Raw genomic sequence first — 27,229 nt, forward strand, 5'->3', positions numbered from 1 at the left:
AGCAGTAACATGCACAGGCACAACTGAGGAAGGTGTGAAGGGTAAGTGTGCTCCTCTTACAGGATGGTCTCCTATTTGCAGTATAAAAAAGAGGCAAGGTAAACTTTTACACTTGGAAGTGTAATTTTGTAGATCTTTTGATGTATCAGAGAATTACAGGTTTCTCACTTGGCTTACCTTTTACTAATCAAAAACAAGTATTGAGCATATTGGTAAAACAAATGGAAATCCTGTGTACCTGGGGCACTCATCTACTTAAGTATAAGGTATGGAAAAGCAGCTTTTTTGTTTCTTTCTTTTTTTTTTTTTATCCAAGCATAGCTATCATCTTTTAGTCTAGCCGGAAATGAAACTTAGTGCAATGTTTCACTTCCCAGAAGCGTTTGAGACTATCCAGTACATACATCATCATTGGACAATCTGGCACTGACATTGAAGGTGACTATTTGCAGTGATCTGAATATTTAGGTAACGATGAAGTCAGTGTTGTAAGACTCTAAGCCTTTCCTTTGTTTTCCTTGATCCTTTATTCTTGTTCTTCTCATTCTGAGCTCATCACATTTTTCAAGCTTCTGTCAGGGTTTTGCGCTTATCAATGTTAGTAAGTCCTTATTCTTCTGATAGCTTTAGGATCCACACATCTTCAGCTTTGCTGGCATGTTCTTCATTCCAGTCTGTCTTGCTCTGACTCCAGAGCAGACCAAACTAACAAAAGATAATAAAGAACTACCTACAGATAAACTGCAAATTACAGGTTACCCACCCACAAAATATTATTAATCTATAAAATCTTTTTTCCTTCTGGTCTGCTCTCCTCTTCCTTTTAATCTCTGAAAGGCTGACTCTACAGTAGAGCACAGCTCTGTATTCCTCAAAGCTAATTTTGCAGTAAAAGTTCACAGAAATGAGAGCCCTATACTGTCCAAGTGCATTGCAATGCACAAATTACTGTTTGGGGTAGAGTGAAAAACTGACTGCTCTGATTTTTTTTTAAATGACAGTAGATTTCTTCACTATAAGAAGAATTCATTTAGTAATACTTTAGTTTTCATTTCTTCTTAAAGAAGAATATTTTCCTTCAGTTTTTCCTGCCCCGTATTTTCTCAGGATCAAAGCTGAGAGCAGTCAGACTAGGAGATCAAATTTTCTTTCTTAAATAAGATGGTCTCTCAATTTGAGGCTGAATCTAAACAGCAAGAGTGTTAGCATTGTTTTTCTTTCTTATTCAAGTATTTTGTAGGAAAAAAATAACTGCTACAGTAGTTCCATCAGATTTATATGTCTGTCAATAATTAACTTTATAACAGATTAGAATAAAATGCACTGATTAGGAGTTTTTAATCAGTAAAATCCACACATTTACTATGGGTTAATATTTAGATGTCTGGAAAAACATAAGTACATAAGTTTAAAAGTTAATCATTAGAAAGCTAGATAGGTAATCCTGGCTTATTTAATAAACATTAGCAAGTGTATAAGGATTTCAGGGTACAACTAAATGGAAAATTTTTGTAATTCCTACCTTGAATTCCACGTTCTCCTGGTGGCCCTGGCAAACCATCCTTTCCTGGTGGCCCTGGTGACCCGTCTTTTCCTGGGGGCCCTGGCTTCCCATGAGCTTGGGAGGCAAGCATTGCAGCAGGCAGCTTCAGCTGGGATACAAACTGAGCCATCCTTTCTTCATTAATCAAAGACACAAGAAAAAGTCAGTAAGAAATCTGCTAGCAAAAAAGGGGGAAAAAAATCCCAAAGCCCCAGCTAAAGTTTCTGCAAGTTGAGTGTTTAACTCTTTTAATGCCAAGGTATTAAATGCTCCAATAAGCAGAGACCTTCAGTTCCAACTCAGACTCATGTCTGAGTCTTTACCCTTTGAAATAACCAGAATGAATTTGTATTAAAGTTTCTGTTACTACTCTCTATTACTAACATATTCCAATATTTCAAATGATTTCTGACTCCTATTCATGGAAGTACTTTAAACACACAGAATAATTAGTACTCAATACACTGATGGAGGGCTACCTTATATGTTTGCAACTCATATTAAGCTGCAAAGTTGAGATTAAATACTACAAACAGTTCTTGGAATGTGCTGGAACCCTGAAAACAGTTGTGAAAAACCTGAAAGTGCTCAGCAAAGATTATTAATTGTAGATATTTCAGAATAGAAATGTTCATGCTGGTGGGATAAAGTGCCCCTGGTAATATTTTAGTGTTCCTTAGAGGTAGATAAAATAGGTTCTAACTTTGACTCTGTCTCATTTATACCAGATTAAATCTCTAAACATTCCACAATTTAGCAAGTATATACTGTGGTGGAGTTTTCAGATTTATGAAAAAAATAACAGAAGAGTTGGCAGCAAACAAAAAAGGAGGAAGGTGATAGAAAGTAAGCAAAATGACAAAACGGGAAGATCTGTAGGAACAGTAGCGAGGTGTAGAAAATGGAATAGCTACAAAGACAAAACTCCTTTATTCCCTGTAGGCAGGGAACCTTCTAGTGCTTTCTTTTTGTGAATAGACTAAATACTTGTTACCATTCTATCTGAATGGGAAAAGGAGGTGACTTCACTCAACAAACTGCTCTTGAAATACATAGTAGGTTGAACTCTGGTGGGTAGCACCCTGGGGAAAAGTGCTAATACACAAAACTATAGCCTTGTGTAAACTGAAAAACCGCCTGAATAAGTTAAGAAGTCTCAAGCTTTGTATAATTTCTTTTATCCCTAAAAGATGATTTTTATCCACAAATATTAAGGATAGAATAACAAAGTATATTGAACACTTAAGAAAGGCATTTTGCAATGGAAGAGAAGCTACTGTTAAGGGGTGTTCAAGAAGAATCTTGTTTCAGAAACCTATCTGAGTCACAGCTTTTCTACCATGACTAAAGGAATTCTGAGAAAGAAAAATATTTTCAGAGTAAGGACTCATCTAAGAAATCTTACATAATACAGAAGGCCTTGGCTGAATCTCGTACTTGCCTAAAACTGTGCCAGAAGATGGTGGTCTGACAGGGAGTTCTGGAATTCAGCAGGGATATTTGCTGAGAAAACTGCACAGAAATTTAGACTTATATGACTGAAAATTGTCAAGCCTTTCTCTTATTTAGACAATCAGCCACTAAGTGGGCAAAATAATTAGGAAATAATTAGGTATATCTATGGTCTCTGCTTTAGAAACACTTCAGTATCTTAATAGTATGTTGTAGATAAACAGCATCTGCAGAAATATGTTATATATATGTGTCTACAATGACACCCACTTATGTTTGCTATTATGATTTGGGCAAGACTACCCTTCAGGGCTTATCTTCCACATAAGAAAATACTCTGCTTAAGATACTCTAAATTCTCATTGTTTGAACAGAATCATGTAAAGTAGACTTCTTAGACATAGCTACAGCACCAAGGTAGCTGCTTAATCTAATGTAAGTTAGATGACATGTAAAGAAATGTAGAGCAATTAGTTGTATAATACTTCCTTTTCTTACCTTCAAACACCTTAAGAACCTCTTGTTTGATAAATTTTTTTATTTCTTCAAGTGAAATTGCATCAGCCTGATGAGGAAAAAGAAAGGTGATATGTATCAGAAGGAATATACAGAGGACAGTTTATGATGCTACAAAAATAAGAAATGCCCAAGTTAGCATTGCAAATATAAACCTTTCACCAAAAGATAAGTATTTTAATATACCTGTGCTACTTATTTTACTGCAAAGGCCACTTTACTGCAAATACATTATGATATTGTAAAGACACTAATGGCATGAAGTGGGAGAAGCACTCCCAGCTGCCAAGATGAGCAGGATGTGATGAGTATGGGAGGGAACTTGCACAAGACAGTAAGGATGTCTAGTGACAACACTGCTTTCCTATTACATAGCATCTGGCATCTTCTCACCACCCTGGGGACACTTGCTTTGATGCACTGCTGACCAGAACAGAACCACAGCACCAGTAACTTCACTGGAAAAGTGTTTTAGAGCTTTACCTCAGCTGACTGAGGTTAAAAAGAAGCCACAACATGGATGTGTGCCTGCGTGCTCATGCAGATAAATCAAGATACCTACAACAGGCAAGCAGCATTTCATTGTCTTTTTAAATGCTGACTTCTCTTCTATTGAGAATCAATTTTGGCTCCTTTTCTTTGCAAAGGCTCAGACTTTAGCTCTTAATATTATGGAAAACATGAAAATTAACTGTACTGAGTAGCCATATTAATATGCAGGAACCAAAGGAATAAATAGTTGAAGTTTATCCATAGCAGATGTTGTAAAAAATAATTAAAAATAACTGCCTGATCATGTGGGTAAATTTTTTCCACGTTAACTGAACACTGAAATTATCTGAGAGAAATCCTTAGCTTTTCTAATACTGTGCTATTCCTCAGTTGAATTTACACTGCTCAGGCCATGCTACCTTCATAACTATCTGAATTCACAAGCCACCAAGACAAATTTATATTTACTTACTGGAAATCCTGGGGGTCCTGGTGAACCTGGGGGACCTTGATGACCTGGTGATCCTGGATAGCCTCTGTCTCCTGGAGGGCCAACAGGACCCACATCCCCCTTTTCTCCTGATGGGCCAGGTTTCCCTCGTTCACCCTGTGGACCTCTGTCCCCTGGAATACCCTGATCTCCCTGTGTAAAAGAAAAGCAGAGAGGAGACCATTGCACATAGTGGAACAAACCTGAAAAGTCATTTGAGAATGCTAAAGAGAAAATTCTTGCCTGTTCAGAAACAGACTGAGTCATGCAGGGAAGATGATTTTACAGGCTGAACCTTGTCTCTCAAAATACATTTTGTTTTCTTGCACTTGTGATGTTGAAGTCAATCACAAAAAAAATAGCTTGACTCTGTAGCTCACTTTTCAAGGACAGAACATGAGTATAAAATGTTGTTAACCCTTACACAAGGATCTAGAAATGCCAATTATGGCATAGGTGCTCAAATTCACACAGGCAAAAGACACCAGGATGTTTCCTGTAACTTTCCTATTTTATGTCTTTATTTACACAAAATTATAGCTAATCTAAGTTTTTTTTCCCAGTACCCAAAGGGAGCCTAGGAGGAAGGTGGAGAGGAATTTTTAACAAGGATATGTAGTGACAGGACAAAGGGTTAATGGCTTCAGAGTGAAAGAGGGTAGGTTTAGATGAGATATTAGGAAGAGATTCTTTACTGTGAGGATGATGAGGCACTGGAGTAAGTGGTCCAGAGAAGCTTTGGATGTTCCAACCCTGGAAATATATTAAGGCCAGGCTGGATGGAGCTTAGAGCAACTTGGTCTGATGAAAGGCCCATGGCAGGGTGGCTGGAACTTGATGATCTTTAAAAGTACCTTCCAGCCCAAGCCTTACTATGAATCTATGATTTACAAGTTCTCAGGTTTATAACCCTGCAGAGTAGGTATAGATAGCTCTTCTACCAGGGATAAAGGAAAAGGCAGGTTTCTCTAGAATCATGGTTCTATGACAGTGTGAAACTGATCCTTTTCTTCTAAACAATCCACATTTTACAGGCTGCCAATGTGTAGGAGACAAATCAAATACTTCAGCAACTTTTCAAACAAGCTTTTTTAAACTGCCTCCAGTGTTTTCTTTGTGTTTTTAAAAAGGTCCTTGTAAAAATTAATAAACTAGGTCATATATTCCTCCAGATTCCTCTTTAAACTCTCCACTATGAACTGTACAAAATTCAGGACATTAGTGTTTTGTGAACTCTGCCTAAGGTGCTGCTTTATTCAACCTTTCTCCTTTCTTGTGTTCTCCTCTCTCTTGTATTTTATCTTGTACCAAATTCTGTGCAGAAGGAACTGCTGTCATTCCTGTGTTTCTACCTGCTCTACTCCAGCAGGTTCACAATCTGTGATCAAGGTATGCAGATAACAGCAAAAAATGAGCAAGCCACTAGCACTTGCACTGCTTGAAATCACTAGAAGACTGGTTGGTATAAAATGTGTTTTCAACTAGTTTGTCACTCAGTTTATAATAACAGCAGTGTTTAGTCACCCAAAGGATATGTAAAATCATTTCAGGCCAGGTAGCTTATTCCTTCTTAAAATGGATTCTATGAGGACATTCTTATATTAGACAAGAAAACCTCAAGAGTTTTATTCTGTCCTTACAGTGTTGATGCTTCTCTTTTCTGTAACTACAACAGCCAGCTGGTGTCAAACTGAAGAAGCATCCTGTACAGCAGTGATAACAATGGCTGCAAGAAAACCTTGACCTTATTTTCTGTAATCATTGCAATCTCTCTCATAGATGCAGGCCTTAAAGACAAAGCCAGAACATTTGCAAACAGTTAATTTTTAAAGGAATGATTGTAATAATTGTTAAACCCTTATGTCTCTTCAGTGTCATACAGCAGATTCCTTTTCCAGATGAAACAGGTAAGTTCTTCTCTGACTTATCAAATAAACGTGGTAGCCATTTGATTAGGACATAAGGACTTTAGCAATGTTATAAGAAGGCCATCTTTCATATATATGTGCATATATATATATATATAAAACCTCATCTCTCACTTCCCATAATCATTCCTGCCCCCCATGTCCTTGTTACCATGAGCAGAACTGTCTGAAGAGTTTGGGAAGCAGTCAGATATTCCAGTGGCATTCCTGCTGCCTAAGTGTGACAAGCTTGTTTTATATAAAACATCATTTGTGTTTGTGACATAGGAAGGAAGACAGCAGGGCAAGTTCACAGCTTTTGCAAAGTCTGTGACAACAGCACAACTGGATTATCTGCTTTCCAATTTTCACCCTACTGATCAATTTACACTGTCCAGGCCAACTGTGTTAGAAAGTCTATAAAATGTGCTTTTCCTCTAAATGCAGAAGCCAAATCAACTCTAATTCCTCAAAGTGGTGTCTAGGACTAAACCCCTTAGATGTCTAGGTGACTGCTTGAAGTTCACAGAGAATTAATTTCTTGATTTTGCCTATAAAATAGGTGCTGATGAGGTGTTTATATGCTCAGTAAAAAGAGAAAAAAAAATTATAATAGGGACTTACACGTTCTCCTTTGGGTCCTCTGTCTCCTGGTCTCCCCACAGCACCCTGAAAAATGATTTTTGAAAAGAGAGAAACTTATCAATTAAAGTCTCTGTTGCATTTCATGTGTTAGCAGAACAGAAAGCAACTGCCTAGGATTAACAGCTGTGGTTTCTGTGAGGAATAAAATACACAAAAGCATGTTTTCTTACCGGAGGACCTGGCAATCCATCTTTTCCATTGATCCCCTAAGAAAAAAAAATAATATGTTTACGTGTTTCAAAAATACAAAGGGTAAAGCTCAGTGTTTAGTGCCACATGAATAAATGTTCTGAACCTGCAGGAGCAGCAATTCATGTGGCTGCAATATACAAAGAGCATCAAGATGTGCACCAAATCTAATGATCATCCAATTTTAAATGACAGATTATAGGAAAATATTGCAAACATGGAATATTTGTGGACATATGCATGCAATTTTCACTCTCAGCTAATCATAATACAACTGTGGGAGAGAATTCTTTTGTTCTAGATATCAGCCTTGGCGCTGAATTACCCCCTGCTGTTACAGAGATTTTGCCTTACTACTACACGTCCGGATCCATTCTTTGGTCCTTAGGACTTGTAGCACAGCACAGTTTTGGTCTCCTGGCTTAAAGCTATTTCCTTCCCCAAAGAAGGTGGATGCATTCATAGCACCTGCTGGAAACTGTTCCAGGCCCATATCATCCTCCAGACTGGAATGTGGCATGATCTGAGAGTCCTTGCTGGTATGGGCCAAAATAATGTCAGAGAGTATATTAACAATTATACAATGCCAGATAATTGCAAGATAAATGTTCTGGCAGTGTTTAGTTTAGTAGGATATTTATGGATCTGCATATGTAGCAAAGTCACAGCCATTTCATTGAGTGAGAAAGGACAACTTATGTGAGCAGAGACATGAAGAATATTTCTTTCTGCTCATACACCACAAAGTGGAGGCAGATAAGGCACGTTGGGCTAATTTGCTGCTGTAGCTACAGAAATTGTCTCTTCTTTCAAAGCAGAAGTATAACGTGGAGATGTGCTGACAAGCTGCAAAAGTCTGCTGCTCATGCTCATCCCCAAAACACCAGGGGTCAGGGGAGATAATGAGCCTTGCTGAACCCCTTCTAGAATATAAACTAGGTTTTTTAAACCAGCTCAGACATTGCTGACTACACTGCTGTCACACTTTTAGTACATAAAGGGAGAAGATCAGACATCTCCTAAGTGAACACCAAATGCCCCATCTGCAGTGTTGCGTCACCTGTATACAGAAGAGTCTCAAAGTTTATTCAGTCATGAAGCACACATTTCTGTATCTAGACTGAAACTGAGAACCTTCTCTGCCACCCCATCCTTTACTGACTGTGTTGAGTGTGGGTTCATATTCCCCCCTGGAAAAAGTACAAGAGGAAACCTCATGTCAACAAGATTCAAATGACCTTCGTAAGACCTTGGTAACATTAACTATTTATACACCACAATACCAGGAATTAATTTTTGGATGGTTGATATTGAGAGTGTAGCTCTTTGTGTTCTCCACATGTTACCTACTCTAACACAAAGCAAGATGTAATGTCCTTTCTTTTGTAACTTCTGATGAACTAAACCACATCTTTTTGTAACAAAATATATACTCAATATAAAATTGCTTACTGGTTTTCCTTGTGGCCCTTCTGGACCAGGGAAGCCTATATCTCCTATAGGTCCTCTTTCACCCTAAGAAAGAAGAAAACACACGTATAAATCTGCATGAAAAATCTTGCATTAGGTGTCTGAAATATTGTTTTGCTATCATAAGAACCCAGAACTTAAATCTGTACTTACAGGTTCTCCTGGTAACCCTGGGGACCCAGGGGATCCTGGCTTTCCCTGCAAAAAGAGGATATTACAGATTCAAATTATTAGGAAGCTGAATAAATTTTTTTTCTATAACGAAAATAAGAGTATGTATATATATATATATATATATATATATCTGAGAAATATTCATGGTATTGTTCATTAAGAAAGGAAAAAGAAGTATTTTACCAGATTTTTGTCACATTTAATGAACAGGCTCTTGCATTAAATGCTACTCAGTTGCTTGGTTTTGTTTACTCCTCCTGAATACTGAGCTGCTTCTACGAAATTTTCTTTTACAACACCATGATTTCCACCTTGAGAAGTCATAGTCAGATCAAAGTTTTTCAGTGTATATGTAAAAATCAAGATTTTTTCCTTCAGGTAATTTCTAATTAATTTCTGATTTTTATTTATTCTTTCCTTTTTTTTTTTTTTTTTTTAATGTTCAGTTTGCCAGAATACACAAATCTCTCTTATGACATCATTTAAATGCTGATTTTAAATGTCTCTTTTTTGTAGGATACCCTTCTTTCAACAATTTGAATCTACATTTCCTGAAAGTATCCTTAGACCAGATCCTCAGGTGACTTGTACAAGTGAGAGAACAAAGCCATCAACAGCAGGGACAACTCTGGGAACAGCAGGACTGAGGGTTTGTGTTGAAAAAGCTTTGGTGCTATGCTTGCAGGATCTCAGTCCAAGCTTCCCTGACAATTTCAGCAATCTCAGCAAAACACCAAAGCAAAAATAAGAGGTTTATATTCTCAGATGGAAAAAAGGGCCCACTATTCAATCTAGGGAATAATGACAGGTAAGGAAGACAAATTCTTTTCCAGCAAGATATGTGGATATGTCTCAAACTGCTCCTAGACTACTGAAAAAAATTTGTCTTGTCTCACATGTCTACTATTTTGATGTTTAAAACTCCTTAGCATAAAATGCAAAAACAAACAATTTATTTCAGGGGGAAATATTTTATTTCAGTGGATTTTATCTAAACTAAATGTAGTCAACAGAATGCAACTCTACCACTGAAGAAGGGACCTCATTAAATATTTCATATCCAACTTGAATAGAGAACATCAAATAACTTGGGACATATCCAGTGGGAAATTTATAGAAAATGCACAACTGCAATCATTCACACCAGCTACAGCATTATTATTAACAGTGTAAAATCTGCTTCAGAACAACAAACTTCAAAATTCTTACATCTGCTATAAAACTGAGAGAAATACTTTTCCCCTTAAATGTGCAATTCTTTTAGAAAAATCCAATGAAATTAGGCCATTTAAGACGATGTTCTCCCTTGGAACTCAGAGTAAATAGACTAAATCAGTGGCTAATGGAAATGGGAGTGTGTAGACACATACTTCTCTTTATTTCATGAAAAGCATATTTACAATTTAAACAGCTCCTGATTGTATTGGTGGCTGCCAAAATTTAATAATAAGTCTATCTGCATATAAATAGCTCCACATTGCCTCCTGAAATATGGATAAACTTTTTTATTAAACTGTGAATGCAATCTAATATCTTAGTTTCCTTTAGGAACACAAATGAATAATTATAATTTCAATTTATTATTAGTTACTTCTACTTTCACCTACAACAAAGTTCCTCTCTGACTTTCAGAAACTTCTCTGAATACCACATGTAAATAGCTGACAAAGCATTCCCTAAAGCAAATGTTTGATCGACTTGATATGCAGATCCTTGTGGGTTGCAATAACTAATGTTCATGATTTTTCTTTGTGACAGTAAGATGCTCAGAAATTCGTGCATGCCCAGGAACACAAGAAACATCTTTATCTATATTAAACAGAGGCAATGAGAAGAATCTCACATTTCTTAACTAAGCATATGCAGCTTGGAATTCCAGCTTTATCATGTATTCACCCCACTCACTCTTGTCATTTCAATAATAATATGAATCCTTGCTGCTATTAAAACTCTAATTTCTTTAGGGAAAACTCATAATCTTCATACCTACACAAAAAAGCATAAGCCAAGCACTGGTGTTCCACAGTGACTGAGATTACAGCTCAGCACCTTGCTTGACCTGTTTGTTCAGCTTCCAAAAACCTGACTTCTTTAAAGAATACACATACCGGTGTCCCTGACACTCCTGGTGCACCAGCCGGTCCACGGTCACCCTGAAGAAAAGATAAATCTATGTTTAACTTACAACAACCAAAGCAGAAGGTTCTTGATGGATTCCCATTAAAACCCAAGGAAGTGAACTGAAAATGAGACAAGAGCCAGGCTAAATGCCAATATTTATCTGTGCCACTGGCTCATGATACAGACTTGAGCAAGTAACTAAAATCCTCTGTTTAGGTTCTCTCATATAATATTTCCCTCTGCACGAGGCCTCCCTTGAAAAGGGATGGAAAGTCCCTGACTTATCTCTTGTTCTCCAAATAAATATAATTTGTGGTCATGACAAAATGAACACAGGGTAATTCACTTTCATATCAACATCCTGATATTTAAGATATACATTTCAAAGAAGCTTTTGCTTTCCTGCTACCCAGTCATCCATTTACTATAAACCAATGTCTTCTGCTTGTGCTATGGCCCTTTCAGGCCAAGGGCTCTCCTTACAGCACACAGCCACCTTCATCTATGCTTTAAGCTAGGACAGTGTTGTTTTTTGGCTGGAACTGATAAGTTACAGGCACAAATTCATCTTTCTCAACAGGACTGTAATCCAAAGCAGACAGATAGAGCTCAACAAGTGGTAAAACTCTATTCAGAGGTATTTATCCACTGCTGACATGTTGGTCTGCAACACTATGCTCTGTTACTGTAATGTTGGTTAAAAATGTAAGAAAGAAATCAGGCTCCTCATTTCTCAATTTATGTCAGAAAACCCCTGGCACTGTTGAAGCCATACTAATGGGAGGATATTTTTCTGAGATGGGCTTACATTACCTGGAGCAGATGTACTAAAGCTCTGCAAACATAGTTACAGCCATGTTATGTTCTGCATAAAAGCCCCAGGAAGCTTTCAGATTTCTGGTTTGTGTTCTTATAATTAATGGTGGTTTGCCTCATCCCCATCATTTTGTTCAGGTGCACAACGATATTGCTGTTGATTAGAAACACTGAACTCCCTCACACCAAGTGTGACAGATGACAGGTTACATGTCTGACCTCGAGTTTGGAGGAAGCAGCTCATGGGACAGAGCTCAGCCTGTCCTGATCTGGAGGCTGGCAGTAGTCACCCAGTGAGGAACACAACCTGCACCTCTGGAACACCTGCAGCAGGCGGGCACCTTGTCTGGAGCCCCGCACTCTGCCCAGTGGATATTTCAGACCCAGAACTTGTGGTATTTTCCCTAAATGCTTGCTATGACAGTGAAACTAGAAATGCCTAATGTTTCCCTTGCAATATTTTTCTTTTCAGGGTTATTCTGGTCCTTCCAGCAGTGTGGCTTGCAGCACAGCTGCACCAGTCACTGTCAGCACAGCTGAGGGAGGGGACATTTTATCCAGAGGCCATGAAGTTCTTAAGGCAGTTCATTAAATTATCATGAAATTACAGCCAATGTTGTCTCTAGAAGATGGCATTCTGCTACACAGAGGAGCATCATGGCTATAAATTAAAAGCCAGTATACCCTATACTGTTGGGACTGGCAGGTTCTGAGATTCTGATCATTTATTTGCACCACAAATGTGAAATTTTGACCAAATTTAGTTAAGGAAACAATATTTTTACTTTGGGAGAGGGCCAAACACTCACTCAGCTGGTTTATATGATCTGATCCATTGCTTATTCCCTTTATTTAGTTCCTGTCCCCACTTTGTCTCAGTTAGACCTGTAATGTCTCCCTGTGTTTGTTCATTTTGAAATCAGACCAGTATTTAATTGCTTGTAAATTGTGGAATTCCAGAGCAAGAACCATCTCATGTAATTTAAGCATCTAGTATAGATGCCTACATTAGATCTTGCCACTGACTGAACAAGTAGAAGGAATGGTGATATTGAGAGAAAAACTTCTAATTTACATTTCTTTGTGATGAAAAATAAGTTTCAGTATAGTACTTTTGCATGAAGTCATTTAATAGCATAATTCAAAAAGCTGAAAAACATTTCATTTTCAAAACAATTCACTCTTTTTTTCTTCCTAAATTAAAAGATATGAGGAAAAGCAAATTGGTTTTGCTGACAGAAAACAAAATTACAGATTTTTTTTATTTCTCTGCTAAAAATTTTGTACTTGGTTCTATTTAGAAATGAATACCAAAATCTTGACTTTTTTAACCTTTATGAAAAGCTTTTCTTTAAATTCCTAATCAGTTTCCACAATTAGAAAGCAAAAGGCTGAGAACAAGACAGAGGGACTGTAAACGTAAGATGATGTTCAAGAACAAACAAGAACCATACATAGGAAAATATTAACTGTATTTCTATCAAGTATAGCAGTATTCTACCAAGAGTAGTACAAGGCCTCCTACACACAATTTTCCATTTCCAGAAAATGAAATTTTAAGTTCTGTGAGTACATGATTTACACCCACACTAAAGCAAAAGAGGAAAATATAAATAAGTATGTTAAGATTTTTCTCACAGAAACACTAACTTACACACAAAAATAATTAACCAAACAAGTCTTCAGAAATTATTTAGTTGCAGATTGTGGCCACTAAGAAATCATGCCTTCTTTTTAAGAGTCTTACCTTTTCCCCTGGGAGTCCTTCCAGTCCTGGTAATCCCATCGGTCCTGGGTCTCCCTGTTTTCAGTTTTTTTTAATTAAAAGATTGCATGCATTAGAATTTCTTCACTCAACAATGGAAATGTTCAACTGCAAGCAACAGCAGATCATTTAACTTCAGATTACTAAAACAGCTAACCAGTTATTAGACAAACAGATTTTGTTGTGCCTCGTTTTACTGATTTGCAAACTAAGCTTTTCCCAGAGGCTCTGTGTGAGTATTTGGCTCAGTGGTTTAATGTTGATGAAGGATGTAATACAGCAGACTCCACTCCAATGCTTTTGCAATTCAAGGTCACCTCTGAAGTACCTGCAGGCAGTACAGCCCTGTCAACCAGAGAACCAATCTCCAAGCAATTCTGTGCTCTCTTCCCTAAACAAAGGTTACTCTGCAGCAAGGGACACATAGGCTGGATCCCTGGGTAGGTCTTCATGTTTTGAAAGAAAACTGTAAACATGCTCCACTAGAGAAATCAGCTTAGTATGTAGAGTGGGGAAATCCTTATAATTATTTTTTGAAAGAAAACGATAATTTACCATGGACATTTAACCCACAGCAAACAATTCCAGTATTTCAGCATTTTTTAGTTAAATCAAAAACCATGGGAAATTGCTGTCTGGGTTTTCTGAAGTTTCTGACAGATCTCACTTTTCCCACCTAAACTCTGATACTTGGTGTTTTCTGAGTAGGAAGTGAGTGCTGGTACAGAAAGCTTCTAGGCATTATGGTGAAACAAAAAACCAAAAATACCCAGGCCTTGTGAATTTTTTTGAAGATAAATTATTAAGCTGTTTTAGAAAACTGCCTTACAACTCCATGTTTTGCTGTCACTGCTGAGAGGTTTTGGTTTGGGTTTCTTATTGTCCTTCAGAAGTACCATGTGTCAAACTACTTGGGGAATTCTTTATCAAAAACAAAAAATATATACATACCACTGTTCCAGGATCCCCTTTTGGACCCTGCAAAAAACCCAAACAAACCAAGCCACATTTAAAGAAGATAAATTACATGATAAGATGAGGTTTTTTTTAATGACTGCATTATGAGTCTACTTTGCTAATGCAGTGCATTTAGAATCATCATTAATTCCAGCTCTCTCAGCTCATTAATCTAGTACAAAATCTTAGTAATACTTTGGGTTTTGTTTTGCTGTTCCAGAATATAGAGAAAGACAGCTCTGCTGCTTGGTGCCAGCTCATAACTGTGGTTACCAAAGAGACAATCATCTCAAAAAAGAACTTGCCCATGGTGCTAAAAAGGAGAAGAATGTAAATAACTGCATGACATCTTTAGTTCCGTGGAACCAAAGTAACAGTGTCCAGCTGCAACGGGCTGCAACTGCAGTGTGAAAGACACCAGCCCTGTACTACTTCTAGAATATAATTCTTACTTTCACATATTTTTATGCACTGTAGTTACATGTAGTGAATCAGTGACAGAGCTCAGATCATAATTCACGAGCTTCTCATTCCTAGCACCAAATTTCATCCACTACAAAACTATGGCTCCATGAACTATGAATACAAAATTACACATTTTTAGTATAACAATATTTTTCCTAAAGAGTCCAATACCAAATTACGTACCATTTCATCAGCCTTTACTTGCTAGGATGAATTGATTTAATCAAAATAAGCCACTCTCCAAAATGAGCTAAAATTCTTGGTAAACACAAATCACAGACTACTACATACCAATCATACCCTTTTTTTTTTCATCTTTCACAAATAAAATCAAATTCCATGCAAATCACCTTTCTCTGCTTCTATGTCAACTAGCTACTAGAAATTAGATTTCTGGCAGCACTTACCGGTGGTCCTGGTGGACCTGGATAACTCGCGACACTCACACCTCCCTGTAATAGCAAGTTTGAAAGTTGAGTTGAGCTAAAACTGGGTGGGAATTGAAAAAAAGGCAATTAACATTAAAGAGAAATACCTGCAGTTTATATAAGCTGCTCATTCCATTTCTTTCATTGTAAGGCATGCCCTTTAAAGCATAAAAACCAAGTAAGTGTCATTTTGTGAATTATAAAGGCAGAACTATCGCCCTGCTCAAGTCCTGTAGCTCAGCAAAGCTGTGCTATCCTTTTTGCTCTCAATTTGTCAAAGATTCCAGATTTCAGAACATAAGATACACACCAACACTGCTTGGGACTTTTTTTTTTTAATGATAAACCAAGAAACCTGTAAATCAGTGTACATAATATTTTGAATTTTATTATTACAATTCCCTAGAATAAATTTTATGTTAGTTACTATTCTATTTACTTTAGAGTTCAGTGAGCTCCACAGATTTTCCCTAGATTGCCTGGGTTTTCTGATCTAAGGTATACCAGCTGTCAATTTTACTCTAATAATATTGGATACCAAGGGTAACTAATTTGAGCAGGTTTCTTAGAAGGTTTTAGTGATCTGAATTAACTCAGTGATGAATTGAGAGGAAAAAAAAGGGATACGGAAACCTTTTGAAAAAAGACACTGTTACCTTTATTTAATATTAGCTTTTATTAGATTAATACTCAGTTCTTTATATTCCTTTACATTTTACCCACAATTATATTGTTCCTAATATAAATTCAAGATATAAAACAAAATGTCTCACCGGAGGCCCAGGTGGTCCAGGTTTCCCAGGAGAGCCTTCACTACCCTAGTACAGCAAGAGATTGATACAACTAATTTATTGTAACTGGCCACATCTATTCCACACTCAAGCTATGATGACCACAACGACAATAAACAAGAGATACAGTCAATAAGTGCAGGTAATACCAAGAATAAATCCTCCTGCAGTGTTCCTGCTTTAGCTTTAGGGAAGGCACGAATCATTACTTTGTACCAGCTTTTATTTTGTTAGTTACTTGCTGCTTTATATGTACTAACTTCCTTACAGCAAGATAACAGTGGTAACCTGGGCTGGGAAACATTTCATATGTACCAGGAGGGAAAGCAAAAAAACCTCAACAGTTGTTAATATGGATTTCTAAGCAACTGGAGATAAAAGTTAACATTCATTTTATGCTTTGTATATTATTTTGCAAAAGCCAGTCCTCAGCTGATCATTCATATGTAAATAGAGCTACAGTTTCAGAAATTCAATTTACTTAGAAACATATTGAATATGATTTAAGATTTTTTTAAAGAATCTTCCTTATTAAGAGATATAATGAATATTTTTTGGTTTTTTCTGTAAAATATTCATCCATTGTTACCTGTATCTCTGGCCTGTTCTGCTGTTGTGTAATGAATTGACTATATTACAAAAAGCATAGCTGCTGAGATTTTTCCCCAGCAGAATCATAGGGTCTGTGAATAGCAGAGCTGCAAAGGTTTCAACATAAAATTTCCCAAAGAATCCTTTCAAAATCTCATCACTACAATTTCAATAAATACACTGTATAATTTGGAACAAGTATGTCAGAATTTTTCACTGGCTCTGTTGGATCTTATTAAATGTACGTCAGTGAGACACTTAAGTCACAAATTTAAAATTACTAAGGTGGCAAAAATCAAGCTAAGTGCTCAATGCCAATAATTAGCTCAGCAGAAACATACAATTCTTACTAAACTTTCATACTATGATAATTTCCAAATGGCTCTGCTAATTGTTAGAAACTGTCAACCTCTCAAGAGTGGTTTGGAGTTTCATGGGAAATTAAAATCCTATTATTTTTGAAAGCACATTATGTGATCAATCCTCAAGCGTGTCCCAGATGAAGGATGGGGAGAAATTTACTGGGGCTTTATTTCAGATTACTTCATTACTTTTCAGGCATATTGCTTTTGCACTTTTAGAATTATGAGACATGAGCTGTAGAGCAGGGGCTTCACTTTCCCACCTGTGTTTGGATTGTGGACAAGGAACTATCAAAAACTTGTGTTTTGCATTCAGTTAGATAAAAAGGATGTAAGTGGGGTAAATTTTTGTTACTGCCATCTGCAAGGAGAAAACCCATTCAAATTTTATACTGGAATAACTTCAGAGCTCTACAAAATAGTTTTATTTCTTACTCATACCAAAGTTATGTAAGGAATTAGGATCCTACACGTGGATGTGGCAGTGCTATGCCTGGAAAATTCCAGAATACTACTGAAAGAAAAGCTGTAACTGTACACAAAATGTAGAACTTGTCCCAGAAAGTATTTTGCAGCAAACTTTGTTTCTGCTGTATTGCACTGATCTGAGGTACCCAACAAATGAATTTGAGCTCTTAGTTAAAATGGATAATATCAAGTTTCTGATAAAAAACATAAAATTTGGGAAAAAATTTGCTAAGTGCTAAGAGAGTGTAAATTAATTATAAAGGAAGCTTATGTATTTTTTCAGAATAACTGACACCCAGTAACTTTCAGTGCTTGTACAATTACTTTTGAGTATAATACAGGTAAAAGAATGAGAAGCACAGCAAGCAGCTGCTAGTCATATTCTATGTCAGAAATATATTTTCACTTTCCTAAACCTTATATAATGTTATACCTAAAGAAAATTCTCTGCAACTTTAATATACCTTAAGGACTGCCCTTCAAAATATAAGCCCACATGCACAGAACTGCTTAGGGAAAGTACTTGTAGTGAAACACAAATAAAAATTTGAAATGTAAGCCACATTCCTTTTACGCTCTTGCACACAACACAGTGTAATGGGATTGCAAAGCCTTCACAGACCTTTTCCAAGAATAAAAAGAAGGAGTACCTTCTCTCCTTTTGCTCCAGCTGGACCAGGATGTCCAGGTCTTCCTGTGACTCCCTGCACAACACAGAATTGTTTATGTAAGTTTATATAAGTTTATATGAGTTAGGAAAAAATGAAACATATTATTTTTTCAGTGGCACTAAGTTTTTACAACATGCTTTTTGGAGGTTGTTTAAACTCCTTTAAATATTTCTCTTAGCTTTGATACAACAGCCCTGTCCTCCTGATAAGTCCTTTGAAGGGTAAAACTTGTGTTCATTGTGTATTTTCACCTTGGCAAACTAAATGTGGTGCATCTAAATGGCACATCTTGATACAGCTGAGAATCATATTTTACTGCTAAATGTCAATTTATGTATTCCACATTCAACTTCTTAAATGTGCTCCAGTTTTTGAAAGAAGTATAAATATTGTCATGAAACCTGGGAATGAATAATGATCATATTAACTAATGTGATTCCATTCGATATGTAGAAAATAATATTTGAAAAAATTTCAGAAGACCTTTCTCAGTAATACCAACAATTTTTATGATATATTTCAGTGTCTTTAAATATTGTAAGCTTCTTTTCATTCTTTGGTTTTGAATTGTGGAACCAAATAATTACTTTGTTTTGACACTAGTTTTTTTTTTCCAGAATGACTAGCTGGAATTATTTTTAGATTTTATTACTAACATGATTCTAACTTGGGTAAAAATACATAATTCACTGCAAGTTTGCACATCATAAATCATGTAACCTCACAGATTGTCTAGTAATGTCAAAATTTCAAATCTATTTAAGTCCCATAAACACTGAGTCTAGACAATTATGGTATTTTCAGTAACATCAACAGCAGTATAGTTTACTTTACTAGAGCCAGGATGTGTAAGATTTTTCTATTACTCTCCTAAAAGATAGAAGAAAGGGCTAGAAACCAGGCAGTTACAGCAACCCCTACAGAAATAAATTAGGTCACAGGTGATACCACACACTTACGGATGGGCCACTGGGTCCTGGAATACCTGGCAGTCCAGGAGCACCTTGAAGACCCTGGAAATTAAAAGAGCACATGTCTGGTTCCTCTCACACTTATACTTCAAAAATACTTATATTCAGCATGTCCAGCAGTACTATACCTGTATTACAGAGTAATTTCTTCTAAAATGTAGGCATTACTTTTAACAATGTCTAAAAAATATCCACCCCACCAGGTAGGGAAGAGAACCAGGTTATCATTGAACCACACAAGAGGCAACTTCTTGCTTGAGTGATAAACACCACTTGTCCTTCAACCTTTCACATTTTTAGCCTATATTTTGTAAATACTTTTGTGTTCAGTTGTGCAGGTAAGAACAGATGTCAAGCTTTTCCTAAGAGATTAATTTTCTATTTTCTTTTATTAAAAGTTTTTTATTTTTTCTTCAGTGAGAAGACATTTACTCAGGCTTCTCAATATTACCTGATGCTATCTAAATGAAGTGATACTTTCTGCCTCATTTTTGATTTGGCTTTTTGGTAATTGAACATGACATTTTACATAGTATCGAATGATCTATTTTCCTGCTTGTATTCTATTTGATTGTCTGAAAATCAATGTACTCTAGTATCCACTTACTAAACATGCAGCTGTGCAACTCACTGCAGTGGATAGAGGTCGGATTTGATTCAAAACTCTATGTCATTGAGCACCTTTCTCTGCCACACCAGGCTTAGGTGCAATCTTAGACATATAAAAGTCATGCACTAATGAAAGTTAACGCTCTTGGTTCTCCCTATAATCCACAAAGATAAATAGATTATTCCAAGCAGTGAATAATTTCATCTGCCCATTCTCTGACAAGAAAAATCCCCACAGAAAAGGAATAGTTCTCATTTAAAATGCAGTGTTTAATAAGGAATGGCTAACAAGGTAGCCTACAAAGTCACAGAGGTCAGGAACCCTGAAATAGGTGCTCTGAGGAAGAGACTGAGGGAAAAACTTCAGAGAGAAATAAATCAGCAAAAATGTAGAGATGGAGAGACATTGATTTTTCTTTCTTGCTCCTACACACATAGGACATTGATCCACCTCTGCAGCTTTTCAGAGTCGCAAGGTAACTGCTGATATGCTCTCTGTTCCTTTTGAACTCCTTCACTCCGATGGTACATTCACATGAAAAATTAATATGAAACCAAAGGAACACTGTCTGTAATTCTTACTACTGATATTAAAAAATCTCTCCCCTGAAAAAAAGAAGTGCTTTGAAAATGAAGATAAGTTCAACAAAGATTAAAGGGCGACTGGAACGCATATGGAAGTTAATGAGCATATTTCAAAGGGCTTCAGGTGGGCTTCTCTATCCTTCTTCCCATTTCTTCCCATTCCAACAAAAGAATAAAAACAAAAATTTTAAAATCTGGAAAAAAAGTTACTTTCAAAATGTTTTGATACATGTTTCTGAAAAAGATTTGCTTGCACTCTCACCATGTCATAATCAAAATGCCGCAAAGCATTGAAAATATCAGCGCTAAGGCAGGTCAATGAGGCAGCTCAAATGCTGAAAAAACATACGAATGACTAACTTATTAACAGAGCATTAATAAAAAACAGAAAATGAATTTTCTCTAGACTCCTTTAAAAATATGCCAGTCATAAACTTGTTGTTACCTTATTACCTTCCTAATTCCCTGCAATATCTTATTTACAGTAATTTCACGAATACAAGCCGCACCAATTTGACCAAAATTTTGGTGGAAACCCGGAAGTGCGGCTAATATTCCGGGGCGGCTAATCTATTAACAAAATTCTAAAAGCTGCCAACACGGAAGTGAGAGCCCGCGGCAGCCCCAAGCCAAGCTGGAGCCCGGCCGGCCCCGGCAGAGGTGGGAAAGCCTGGCAGAGGCGGGGCCAGCAGTGTGGGGGCGGGCGGCAGAGCCTGAGCCAGCAGGGCGGGGCAGGGGGGGCGGCAGAGCCTGAGCCAGCAGGGCGGGGGAGCCCGGGACAACTGGGGCTAGCAGTGCAGGGGAGCATGGCAGAAGCAGGAAGGCCGGCGGGTGGGGCTGCCTGGCAGCGGGGGAAGCCCAGCATAATCGGGGCCAGCAGCGTGGGGGAGCCCGGCGGTGCGGGGGCCTGCAGTGCCGGCCAGGGCGAGGAAACGCGGCGGCGGTGCAGACGGGAGGGGGCGACCGGCGAGCCTGGTGGCGGCGGCGGCAGCCCTGCCGGCGGGGCGAGCGAAAGCGGCGCTCGCGAAGCGCCGCCGCCGCTCGCGGAAGCGCCGCCGCCGCTCGCGAACCGCCGCCGCCGCGAGCGGAACCGCCGCCGCCGCGAGCGAAGCGCTGCCGCCGCGAGCGGACCGCCGCCGCCGCGAGCGGAACCGCCGCCGCCGCGAGCGAAGCGCCGCCGCCGCGAGCGGAAGCGCCGCCGCCGCGAGCGAAGCGCCGCCGCCGCGAGCGGACCGCCGCCGCCGCGAGCGGAACCGCCGCCGCCGCGAGCGAAGCGCCGCCGCCGCGAGCGAACCGCCGCCGCCGCGAGCGAAGCGCCGCCGCCGCGAGCGAACCGCCGCCGCCGCCGCGAGCGAACCGCCGCCGCCGCGAGCGGAACCGCCGCCGCCGCGAGCGAAGCGCCGCCACCGCGAGCGGACCGCCGCCGCCGCGAGCGGACCGCCGCCGCCGCGAGCGAAGCGCCGCCGCCGCGAGCGAACCGCCGCCGCCGCGAGCGAAAGCGCGGCGCTCGCGAGGCGCGGCGCAGGGCGAGCGAAAGCGGCAGCGGGGCGAGTGAAAGCGGCAGCGGGGCGGGCGGCGAGCCCGGCGGCAGCAGCCCTGCCAGCCGGGCGAGCGAACGCGGCAGCGGGGCGGTGCTGACGGGAGAGGGGGGCCAGCGAGCCCGGCGGCGGCGGCAGCACCACCCGGCCAGCCCCGCCGAGCCGTGGCGCTGAGCTGGGCCACCCGGCCCCGTCGGCAACCATGAGCGGGCCGAGCCTTCCTGGCCCCGCCCCGAGCCAGTAAAGCCCGCTATGCCGCGATCCTCTTACTAATTGGCCAATTTGTGAAAGCTGCGCACGGATTCTCGCGACGAACGAAAGTGCGGCTAATATTCGGGGTGCGGCTTATCTATTGACAAAGACAGCAACATTGTCGAGGCACCGGGGGTGCGGCTTATAATCCGTGCGGCTTGTATTCGTGAAACTACTGTATGTCTCAGCTGTTTAACAGTATTTGAATTGTCAAAACTTTTTGCTAATGCCTCATCGTCCTGGGGTTCACTGGCAGAGGTATCCTATACGGCACACAGAGTATGTGTTACTTTCCCATTTATTTTTAAAATAGAATTCTGAATGAAATTTGCTTATGGCTACCCCGTTCTTTTAGGGAACATGCTCTGAATTCCATCTCAGGAGGTACCTGCTTCTATAAAGAGCAAAGGTTTAATATCATGTAAAATCAAAGAAAAAAAAATAAGCATGATACTTTAGGCTGAAAACATGCTGAATTCTGGGGCAAAACAGTAGCAGGAACTGCATAAATTTTTCCTCATATAACTGTTTATTTTTGTAAGCCATGGGTCCTGATGAGCACAGTTTTTTTGAAAGCTATTCTCTCATTCTACTACTCTTTCAAAATTCTTAAGACACCATGGCCTTAGTGGTGAAGAAATGTGAAATGTTTATAAAGAATTGCAACCCCTCAATCAATACACTCTAAATTCCTTTTGTTTTTTTCCAGGTGCTGGGTCTTGTAACCAACAATCTTAATTTGAGAGAGTAGTATGTGTTTAATCTCAGTTAAGTATTTTGGAGTTTCAATGTTACTTCAATGGGCTAGTTATTTTAACTCCTTAGTTGGCTAAAGCCACTAAGAAATTAATTTATTTATCCAGATCAAATTGCTTAATCACTTCTGTTGTGGTGATGTTTTGTCGTTTGTTTTTTTTTTGCACTGATATTGGTCTTGAAAGGTTAACTGCAAATATTCAAAATGAAAGCTATAGCAGCTATTTTAGATTTGGCACCACAAGTCATTTGGCCTTTTTCCCTTCTCCATAAAGACATAAAATAACTCAAAAAATGTAATATGTGAAATATTGTAAATATTTCCAATTCAACCTATTCAAATATTTTTCAGTTTACACTTAATAGTAGTTGCCACTATTACTGTCCCCATCAGATTATTTGCTTAATGGAAAGTTTTCAAAAGTGAATTCTAAAGGGGAATGAACAAAATGAAAGCAAATATGTTATAGACATGAAGTATTTTCTGAAAATATTTGGCATTAACCCATTTATTGCTGTATCCAATATCTTTAAAAATCAGCATGCAAATGTATGTGAGGTTTTAAAATTTACAAATGCGCAAAAATTCACAGACAAAAATCAAATAGATGGCATTTAATTGAATAATAACACTGAATCCTGTTGAAAAATCAGAATCAAGGGCTATTTATAGCACTTCATTACTTTTTCTGCAGTTCTAAAGAACTAAATAACTTTCTGTGCATTTCATTTTCAGTCTAGGTCTTTACTCAGGTTCAGATAATGCTACCACTTAGAAATGAAGTCATTTTACCTCATCACCCTTTTCTCCTGCAAGCCCAGGAAATCCACGTTCACCTTTGCTTCCCTGTGAAAACATAACATACAAACAAATATTTTCCATTAGAGAACAATGAATTCCATGCTCTGTAGGGTATTTTATGACCCATATTTAATATATGCTAGCATGATGCCCTTACAGCCATAGTGACTACAACATAAAGCAAAGGCTCAAAACTATCTGAAAGCTTTCAAAGATGCCTCCCAGCAAGGTGAAAGGAAATGAGAGGTTTGTACCTAGGAGGTAAAATACCCAAAAGACCTTAAGATGGAGATATGAACACCAAAGAGCTTGCTGAAATGGAAAAAGTTCACTTCCATGGAATTAGTCTCACTGATAGGAGGTATCTATAAATAATCTGATTTAATCGATTCCAGTAAAGCAGGATTTTGATTGATGCCAGTGAAACTTCAAGTCCCAGGGAAATGGTTGTGTTCCTCCCATGGGGACAGGGTGCACAGCACAGGGTGGTCCAGCTGTGCTGCACACTTGATGGAGACATGGGAAGTTTGCCTCTTCACTGTGGGATTCTTGTGTGACTGACTCACCTAAAATGACTCTATAGAGAGCAAAGCACTGCTGGCCAGTCAGATCTGAGCCAGCTTTAATGGAGGCTTAGCACAGAAAAGCCATCCAGGCCTGGGACCCAACTCAGGCTATTTTGCTCACTCAGCCTAGAGAAAAGGCAAACTGACACATGAAGAGGCCTGAAATGTAAAAATCATTTGAACCTTTAGGCTGCTTGATGCCACAGGGATACAGATCAGACAAATAAATCAACTCTTGCGAAGGTAAGAATCTGGCCTTTTGCTTTGAACAAGAAACAAAGCAATGAGAAGTACACTCTTCAAAACTTACTTTTGGTCCTTCTCTACCAGGAATGCCTGGAGGACCTCTTGAACCAGGATCACCCTGCGAGCAGACAGGAAACAAAGCGACAAATAAATATTTTTAAGACATAGGTCTGATAGTGCAGACTGATCTGTGCACACTTCTTGTGCCTTTCTGACCAGCCCTTGATTTTACCCCAAAGCCTTCTCTTCAGTGCTTGCTCTCTTCTAAACCATATATTTGGTTCAGAGAGACTTCCTTGTTTTCCGCCCCATCTCTCACACTGCCCACTCAAATCGTACTAACACATTTTTAGCTTTATTTTGGATAGTCCCAGACACGCCTGTGTTTAGGTTTGAGCACTTCCTTTTAAGGATTAATTAGGGATGAAGGCTACTTGTTACTCTCTCCAGCTTCAAATCTATAGTTATTTAAAATTAAATGACCCCTGCATTGCTGAGAGAAGCATTTGCAAGCTAAATTGAAGTCATACAGAAGAGCTAACCACAAAATACCAAGAAATGAAGAATGAAGCATAAAGAAACAGCAAGAGAGAGAGCTCTGACAACAGCATGTACAGCAGAAAGACAGTACAATTACAAACAGAAAGAAAGACCTAAAATAAATCAGACTTGGAAGTGAGGGAGTCAATAAAGCCTAAGTACATGTATTAATAAAGGACAGTAGAAATGATGTGTTCTTTTCATATTGAAATACTCCCGAGCACAATTTTCATTTCAGAATATTGCAGAGCACTCCAAATTTCATTATTTTTCAAAATAATGTCTTAGAAATCCTGGACTATTTTCCCCATTTGGTATATTACTGAAATTAATGCTAAAAAATGAAGTGGAGAGCAGGGTATATTTGCAGCAATTCATACTGAGGGCTGGATGTGCTGAATAGGCACTTGCTGGCTACTATCTCACATGCTGTTCAATCACTGTTTTGCTAAATTTCTATAAAATACTTTTCTTGAGTATTTTTAAAAAGAAAACAAAAATCAACAAAAATCATGATACTGTTTTAGGCTAGCCCTGTAAGTCAGAACTGAACCTATATAAGATCTCAAGTTCATGTGTTCATAGCAAAAAAAGACATTTAATCTCTGAAAAATTTACCTTCAGTATAGCACCCATGTCTCCCACAAGTGGAAGTGCAACCTGAAATTAAAAAAGGCATCTGCACTTAATGTTTTACAAAGCACTACTAATCCTGATATGTTTTCATCACTTCTAAACATTATATTGTCACATATAGAGCTGATTTTATATACGTTGGCTGAAGCCAGTTTTTAATGAAAACTCAAAAAAAACCCCAGGTTTTGAGATCTAGTTAAATATCACAGTCTATCCAACCTATCAGTTGTAATTCTTCACTACAAATCCAATGCAATTTCTCAAACCACGACAACAGCATAACTCCTGAACATACTAATATTGTTGTTTTTGTAAAACATCAGCACCAGCTTAATGTTACTGTAACATCTTGTATTCTCACCTGATTATATTCAATTGTTTTCCTCCTCCTTTCTCCTAGGCTTTGCCTCTACTGTCAACTGTAGCACAAATTCTAGGGATGCCAAAGCTAACTTCAGTAAATTTGCTCAGATAAGGGAAATAATCCAGCTGCAGCAATACGAGCAACATACGTAATATTTTTTTCTTGCCTTTAAACATTAATAATTAGTGTGTAACTCCTTGGTGCCACTGCTGAATTGCTACCATACTAAATCTGACCCATCTAGAAATCAATCAGTGGATCTATACTGTACTGAAGCACATCCTAGATTTCCAAGACTTGTCTTTTAATTTATATTTAAAGACTCCCTGTAAAAAACACATTTTACAGGTTATCATCAGCTTCATTTACAAACAGACACTCCAATTACTAATTCTCATTTCTTCTGCCAGTTGCTAAATCTAAAATCATCCTGGCCAGACTATAGAATTAAACATATTCAAAATAAGGTAACTGTTTTTGTTCAGCCTGTTTCAATTCTTTCCATCTTGAAGAAGAAAAATAAAACATAGGCACGTTTTTTAAAGAATATTTTAAAAACTGCCTGTTAATAACAATGAGTGTCAGAGATCAGCTCAAGAGATGCTCTGCTGAATACAATTAATGTGAAATATAATCAGGAGTACACCATCTATAGGGTGGCATAATCCCCTTTGAAAGAATGCTGAGATGTTTTTTAGGGTGAGACAACACTAGCTAGCACAGCTTAAGGATGTAGTTATGCAAGGTGTGAAGTCCATCCTCTGCACAGAGGTAAACTGTACATAGATAGGATCAGCTGCTCTTAAAAACTTGTGACAGGACTTGAAAACAAAAACATGGCCTGACTTCTCACCCTTCTCGTGACATTTGTCAGCTAGGCAGGCTATTACCATGCCACCTGTTGGTCTTCCTCCTGGACTAGAAATGCAACTTCCCCAGTCTCTCCTCTTTTCTAGTCCTCTTATGTTCTTATTTTAGCTGCTCTATCAGTGTATGGCCCAGACCCCCAAACGCTCAGTGTGAAAGGCACTAACCCCAGCTGCACAGGGCA

At 38.7% G+C, this 27,229-nt stretch overlaps 1 protein-coding gene across 1 annotated transcript in view; it reads right to left on the reverse strand.

Annotated features, from left to right (window-relative positions):
- Positions 1-27,229, reverse strand: part of COL19A1 (collagen type XIX alpha 1 chain) — a 183,709-nt gene that overhangs the window by 10,008 nt on the left and 146,472 nt on the right. Inside the window, exons 31-48 of the mRNA XM_033054946.1 lie at positions 25,797-25,838; positions 24,703-24,756; positions 23,818-23,871; positions 19,273-19,326; positions 18,293-18,346; positions 16,204-16,248; positions 15,538-15,588; positions 15,410-15,454; positions 14,532-14,558; positions 13,563-13,616; positions 10,987-11,031; positions 8,858-8,902; positions 8,687-8,749; positions 7,216-7,251; positions 7,025-7,069; positions 4,476-4,646; positions 3,494-3,560; positions 1,523-1,678 (exon numbers count right to left, since the gene is read on the reverse strand). Coding sequence (XP_032910837.1) covers positions 1,523-1,678; positions 3,494-3,560; positions 4,476-4,646; positions 7,025-7,069; positions 7,216-7,251; positions 8,687-8,749; positions 8,858-8,902; positions 10,987-11,031; positions 13,563-13,616; positions 14,532-14,558; positions 15,410-15,454; positions 15,538-15,588; positions 16,204-16,248; positions 18,293-18,346; positions 19,273-19,326; positions 23,818-23,871; positions 24,703-24,756; positions 25,797-25,838 — 1,108 coding nt within the window. The remainder of the gene's footprint in view (positions 1-1,522; positions 1,679-3,493; positions 3,561-4,475; positions 4,647-7,024; positions 7,070-7,215; positions 7,252-8,686; positions 8,750-8,857; positions 8,903-10,986; positions 11,032-13,562; positions 13,617-14,531; positions 14,559-15,409; positions 15,455-15,537; positions 15,589-16,203; positions 16,249-18,292; positions 18,347-19,272; positions 19,327-23,817; positions 23,872-24,702; positions 24,757-25,796; positions 25,839-27,229) is intronic.

The sequence above is a fragment of the Catharus ustulatus genome, chromosome 3 (genome assembly GCF_009819885.2).
Source record: "Catharus ustulatus isolate bCatUst1 chromosome 3, bCatUst1.pri.v2, whole genome shotgun sequence".
NCBI lineage: Eukaryota > Metazoa > Chordata > Aves > Passeriformes > Turdidae > Catharus > Catharus ustulatus.